The sequence below is a fragment of the Microtus ochrogaster genome, chromosome 2 (assembly GCF_000317375.1).
Source record: "Microtus ochrogaster isolate Prairie Vole_2 chromosome 2, MicOch1.0, whole genome shotgun sequence".
NCBI classification, from domain to species: Eukaryota; Metazoa; Chordata; class Mammalia; order Rodentia; family Cricetidae; genus Microtus; species Microtus ochrogaster.
The window spans coordinates 90,557,133-90,563,829 of NC_022010.1; the positions used below are offsets into that span (position 1 = coordinate 90,557,133).

The following is a 6,697-nucleotide window of genomic DNA, read 5'->3' on the forward strand; positions in this document are numbered from 1 at the left end:
GGGATGAGTAGAACACAGGACACCCTGCCACAAAAGCTGAAGGTGCATGTGCTCCCTTTGGGGGGGGGGTTGAAGCCTGCCAGATGGAACTCCTCAGTACCTAAACAGGGCCGCCTGGTAGCCCGATGATCCGGGGACAAAAGGAAGAAACCGTGCCGGCGGGACGAGATCCAGGAGTGCACAGGCACCCCTGGAGCACAAGCTGAAGGTGCCCGGGCTCCCTTTCAGGGGGTCCTTGAGGCCTGCCCGGCACTCACCGCTCTGGGTGGGTCGCCTTAGTGTAGGAGCAGAAAACTGTTCCTGAGCAGAGGACCTAGCAGAAAACGCAGGCTTGTGGGGGGTTGGGGGTCGTGTGTAAGAAAGACAGCCCTGCAGAAGGAGCTGGGGGGGGGCCTGTGCTCTCTTCCGGGACAGTTCGCCCCTGGAAAGCACACACTCATCCGTCCAGATGGAACTCCTCAGTACCTAAACAGGGCCCTAGACTATACTTCTTTATATAGAGCTGAGGTCTCATGGGTTTTTGTGGATCTTGTTTTGCATTTTCATTGGTGTTATTCTTACTCAACACAAATTTTCCAGCAACGTTGGTGAGAATTTTTGGATGTTTCTTCTGATATTCCTAGAAGACATACCTCACAGCAAATGTTCTGATACTCCAGCCCTACAAAATATCTACCTTTCTCCTACAATGTTTCCTGAGGTTTAGGTATGGGAATGCATTCATAAAGCTTCTATTATGAGGAAAAATAAGCCCACATGGTATAGGGTAATGGTTTGCATTCTGTCAATTATATTTTAAATAAATGCTGATCTGGTCAGAAGCCAGGCAGAAAGTATAGGTGGGACAACCATACAGGAAGTAGAAATGGGTCAATGAGAACAGGAGTATTCTGGGAGGAGGAAGCCCATTCTTTTGCAGTCCTACCCAGACACAGAAGAAGGAAGATGTGACTACCACACTGATAAAGGTACCGAGCCATGTGGCTAATATATAAAAGAATAATGGGTTAATGTAAGTTATAAGAGTTAATAAGAAACCTGAGTTAATGGGCCAATCAGCTTATGATTAATGTAGACTACTGTGTTATTTCTTTGGGACTTAATGATTGCGGGAACTGGGCAGGACAGCAACCCTAACAACACCAATAAATTTTCAAGTTAGGAGATTAGAAAATATATCATTTATTTTTAAGGAAAGTATAAGAATATTCACATCATTTAAATTTTGACAGTATATATGAATACCATATATACAACTGGAAACATATGGATGCATAGGAGGGAGATGAATGCATGAAAACGCTATCAGCATTCACCAGTAATCAATGTGTTTGAAGAAATTTGTTCTCATGTCTTATGTATTTTCATTGCTTTAACCATTATTCTGATATTTGATTTCAGTAAGCCACTTTAAATTTGTTGATTTTATATTTGGGTAAAGCATTCATAAAAAGTATTTGTTCAACTATGTTCATAGCAGCATTATTTGTAATAGCCAGAACCTGGAAACAACCTAGATGCCCTTCAATGGAAGAATGGACGAAGAAAGGTGGCATATATACATATTAGAGTACTACTCAGCGGTAAAAAACAATGACATCTTGAATTTTGCATACAAATGGATGGAAATATAAAACACTATCCTGAGTGAGGTAAGCCAGACCCAAAAAGAGGAACATGGGATGTACTCACTCATAACTGGTTTCTAGCCATAAAAAAGGACATTGAGCCTATAATTCGTAGTCCTAGAGAAGCTAAATAAGAAGGTGAACCCAAAGAAAAACATATAGTTATCCTCCTGATATTGGAAGTAGACAAGATTGCTGGGCAAAAAATTGGGAACTGGGGGGTGGGGTGGAATGGGGGAAAGGGGAGAAGGGGAGAGAGGACTGGGACTGAAAATATCATGTTTAAATAAGATTTATTCTTATTTGAAGAAGGATGTGAAACAATATAGTTTATATTTATTGAATCTGAAATATTAAATTTTGTTTTACTATGCAAATTCTAGGAGAACACTTGCAAATTGACATAATGGTTATTAATATCTATATTAAAATATAATGTATATACTTAGGAAAACAAAAACTTTTCCTAAGCATAATATTATTATCGATTGAAGAGTTAGTAAGATGGTAAGTAAATAGCTTCTAAAATATCTAAAGAATGTGAGTGGAACTAATAAACTTATTTATAACTGACCTTTAACAATTGTGTTTTAGAAAGCTAGAAATCCTATGTAAGACTAACTACAATAGGTTTGTTAGTCATAATTATCTGAGTAATGATCAATGCCCAGCAGATTGATTTTATTCTATAGGGAGTTTTTCATAGCATTCAGGGAGTTTTACTATTGGATTTAAAAATAGTATTGAAGGTAATAAGAAATAACTATTCTTTAGAGTTTGTTTTTTTTAAAGAAAATTAACCTGAGAAGAACAACTGTTACTGATAGTCTTGTTGCTGAGGCCTAGTATCTTCATGGAGAAAAATGCTTCATTACATCTATGTTTGTAGCTATTTTCAGAAGAATTTGGTGAGAAAAATAATTTTATTTTCAACTTTAATGGTCCAATCCCTTTACTGGAAAAAGTTTATTATAATGTGTGAATATTTGCATAAAATTATCATGTGGCAGTATCTTTTAAGGAAATTTTCTAACAAATGTGACATACAATAGTCCTGGAAGGCTAAAGGAAATACTTTTTTTTTACATTTTCTCAATCCCTACTGACACATATTTGTGATTTTATACTTCCAAGATTTGTGCTCAGTCATGTGATTTTATAAAATTCTATGTGGCCAACTGTTCTGATTTGATTCTTTATAAGTAAAATTACCCTTTCTGATTTTACTTTTGTAATTGCCATAGTCAAGATAAATTCTGTTTCTTGGAGTCAGAGGATTATATGGCTTTTAATGGCCTCTATGTCTTCTTCCTCACCTGGCCATTGGATTTCTTGAGAATCTGGGGAACATGAAGAAAGGAAGGGTCCTCCACAGCAATTGCATTTTATGTATGTTAAATTCTTGGAAAACATAAAACAAAGATCACTTTATGTTTTTTTTTGAGATTTGACAGTGGAATATTTAATAAATTTTACAAACATACCTGCTTTTATACTATTGTGTTTCAGCATCCAATAAAGTCCATGCAAATTTTCTCTTTCAAAATTTTCAGAAAAATATATAGGTGAGTAAATTTCACAGAACAGTTTATATGTCTATTTGGAACAAAATGTCCCCTGTGCAAATTTCCGAATAATATTTCAGGTCTACATATTTTCATTGCCTGAAGATTATTTCTTGCCTTTTTCTCTAAGAAGATATCCTTTACTACTTCTTTGGAAATAATGCAGATGATTGGAGAAAAATAGTCTATTCAAATTACATATTCTGGACTGGAAGTGTTATATGATTCATATTGACTACTAATATTCGAAATATTAAAGTTTAGGTTGGTAGGAAATCCCTTATGTTGGACTTGTCTTAATACTTCATGGCTATTCTTTTCAAATGGAAGTTTAGACCCTGATGCCTGATATTTCTAGTGATCAGCTCCAATTTTAGATCAGCAGTATAGTGATGCAGACACACAAACAACTTTATGCCCAGAACTGTGCATATTATTATTACAGAAACATTGTAAAGTGGTCCCAACGTGAATGCTCTCCCTTCTGTATTCTAGGATCTAGCATCACTGTCCTGACAGATTAGATTCATGGGTACATGTGACTTTGAGAAAATTTCTGCCTTGCATGTTTTTTCTGTGGTCATTATAAGGTAGGTAGTTCCATGTTCTGCTTACTTGATTCTTTATGTAGATGTAACATTTATTACTTCTGCCAATGCAGATATTGCAGAGACTGGCCATTGACTCTACAGTGATGAGTTATGCAATGTTACACAGCACCATTAGTTTCACAACATCTCTCAAGAAAATATCAGTGTCAGGAAACACAGTGACATTGTTAACATTGCTTTAAATCCATTTACAAATGAAATATTAAAGCATTCAAAATTCACTGGTTATCTTTTAAAATTTTTTATTTTTGCAAAAATTATATTTCTTAGGTCTATCATTAATACATTAAAAGTTGTGCATACATGTGTGTCTATGTGTTTTATCTTAAAATAAAGGACTTGTTACATCAAGAATTAACATAGAGTTACAGGCTCATTGTCACAAACAAAAAATCATAATTTTCTTCAAATGTCTGTAAACCCATAAAGAAATGAATAATGTTTACTTGCATATATTTTGTTGAAAACAAATGAGAAACTGTACTGAATATTTATGGTTGTCTTTAATAAATTTATATTCAGGTAACATATATGAAAAGCACAGAAGAAAAAGAGTATTTTAAGTTTCTTTATTATTATGAGGCATGTTCATATCTTGGAATATTACTACTTAGGATATGACACAAATATAACTCTAACAAGTACAAGAATAACTAATACTATTTTACTCCCATACAAGAACATTTAATGGTTTTTGTGAAAAGAAAGTAGGATGATGCCATCTGAGAAGACAAAAGAAACATCAGAGGATGAAGAGCAACCTGGAGAGTTTCAGCAATTTCAAAACCCAGTATAGCTGAGAATAAAAATATTATGTAAAATAATATTTCATATCATATGATTTTCAACTTGAGCTTGTTTCTAAAATATTTTAGTATAAAATATATTTTGCATTTTCTCAATCTAAATTTTGTATTAATATATATTGTAAATGTATTTAAATTAAGCAAAGTATAAATGTATATTGAATTAAAATTAATTTATAGCTATTTAAGGCAATATGCTTAATGCCAGGTAAATTAATGTCTCTGGCCTTCTTAGTTACCTTTCAAATAATTGCATGGTACAAAATATATATAGAAAAAATTGCATAAAAATGATTCCTATGTCAGGAAAGATACAAAAGAACAAAGAATACTCTTTGTTCTTATATACTAAGGAGCATTTGGCATTTACTAATGTGGACTATCATATGCTACTATTCTTATTTCATCTTGGTCATGTTTTCTTTGTCTCATCTCTTTGCAGTGAGAGTCCTGAGTGGGTGTGATGGAAGGAAACAGGACCCTGCTGACTGAGTTTGTCCTCAGAGGAATAACAGATCGTCCAGAGCTGCAAGTTCCCCTGTTCCTGGTGTTCTTCTCCATCTATGTCATCACCATGGTGGGCAACCTAGGCTTAATCTTTCTCATCTGGAAGGACCCCCATCTTCACACTCCCATGTACTTTTTCCTTGGAAATTTAGCCTTTACTGATTCCTGTACTTCATCCTCTGTGACTCCAAAAATGCTTATGAAATTTTCAAATAAGAATGACATGATATCCCTGGGCGAGTGCTCTGCCCAATATTACTTTTTTTGTTTCAGTGCAACCACAGAAGTTTTCCTATTGGTTGCGATGGCCTATGACCGCTATGTGGCCATATGCAATCCTCTGCACTATACAGTAGTGATGTCTTAAAGACTGTGCACTGTGTTAATCAGTATGTCGTATATAATTGGTTTCCTAAATCCTGCAGTTCTTATAGGACTATTATCCAGATTAACTTTCTGTAGGTCTAATATTATTGATCATTTCTACTGTGAAATCTTGCCACTCTATACAATCTCTTGCACTGATCCATCACTTAATGCATTGGTGACTTTTATTATTGCTTCTTCCATACAAATCAGCACCTCTTTGACCATTGTAGTCTCTTATGCCCGTGTCCTATTTGCTGTCCTGAACATGAAGTCTAAGAGTGGCAGAAAGAAAGCCTTCTTCACCTGCAGTGCGCACCTGCTCTCTGTCTCTTTGTTCTATGGCACTCTCCTCTTCATGTATGTCAGTCCTGGGTCTGGACCAGGTAAAACCCAGGATAAAATGTATTCACTGTTCTACACAGTTGTGATTCCTCTGCTAAACCCCTTTATTTGCAGTTTAAGAAACAAGGAAGTTTTAGGTGCACTGAAAAGAATTATAAAATGATAATCATTTGATTATCACTTTAAATGTTTGTATAACCTTTCCTCTCTTTTAGCAATGCATCATAAAATTTGATCCTCTGTTTTTCACATAATCAAAATTTTACATATTTTTTAAAGGAATAAAAGCTATATTGTGAAAGTTTGTCTTCGTCACATTATTATAAAATAGTTAATAAAGACAGAAATAGCTAATCCTTGCCATTTGTTGTTTTAAAATTTAAGCTCTCTGTAAAAGTTTATTCACTAAGTAATTAATATTTTAATTAATACATTTTTGGTTTAAGATACGTATTACAACTATTGGAGCTTATTTTTATAAAAAAGCAATTCAGAACCATAATTGATTGGCTTAACACCTATTGTTCCCCCCTAATAATTTTCAAAGCAAAGTTCATTTAAATAATCTTTAGTTCCGTTATGTCTACATGGAAGAATAACATCCAAGCACTTAAATGTAGATGCCTGGCAGTTAAGAGTAACCTGATAGAGAAAAATATTTATTTTACATCTATGGAAATTCTCAAAGTTAACATGTTAATTATCACAATAAACAATTTTTTCATTAAACATAAGAAGGAAACTTTAAATTTTTACAAATCGTCTGTCTTTTTTCTTCCTATGTGTCTCTTTTTCACATATTTCACTTAGAGATAGTCATAGAACTTTTCTGAGACTATAACTTATTGCAATATTTTTCTCCCTTTTTT

At 34.3% G+C, this 6,697-nt stretch overlaps 1 protein-coding gene across 1 annotated transcript; it reads left to right on the top strand.

Annotated features, from left to right (window-relative positions):
* Positions 1-5,070: 5,070 nt before the first annotated feature.
* LOC101989330 (olfactory receptor 5AC2-like) lies at positions 5,071-5,991 on the top strand. Its single transcript, XM_013352923.2, is given in 1 exon segment — positions 5,071-5,991. A coding segment is annotated over 1 exon segment (918 nt). The 5' UTR covers positions 5,071-5,073.
* The last annotated feature ends 706 nt before the right edge of the window (positions 5,992-6,697 follow it).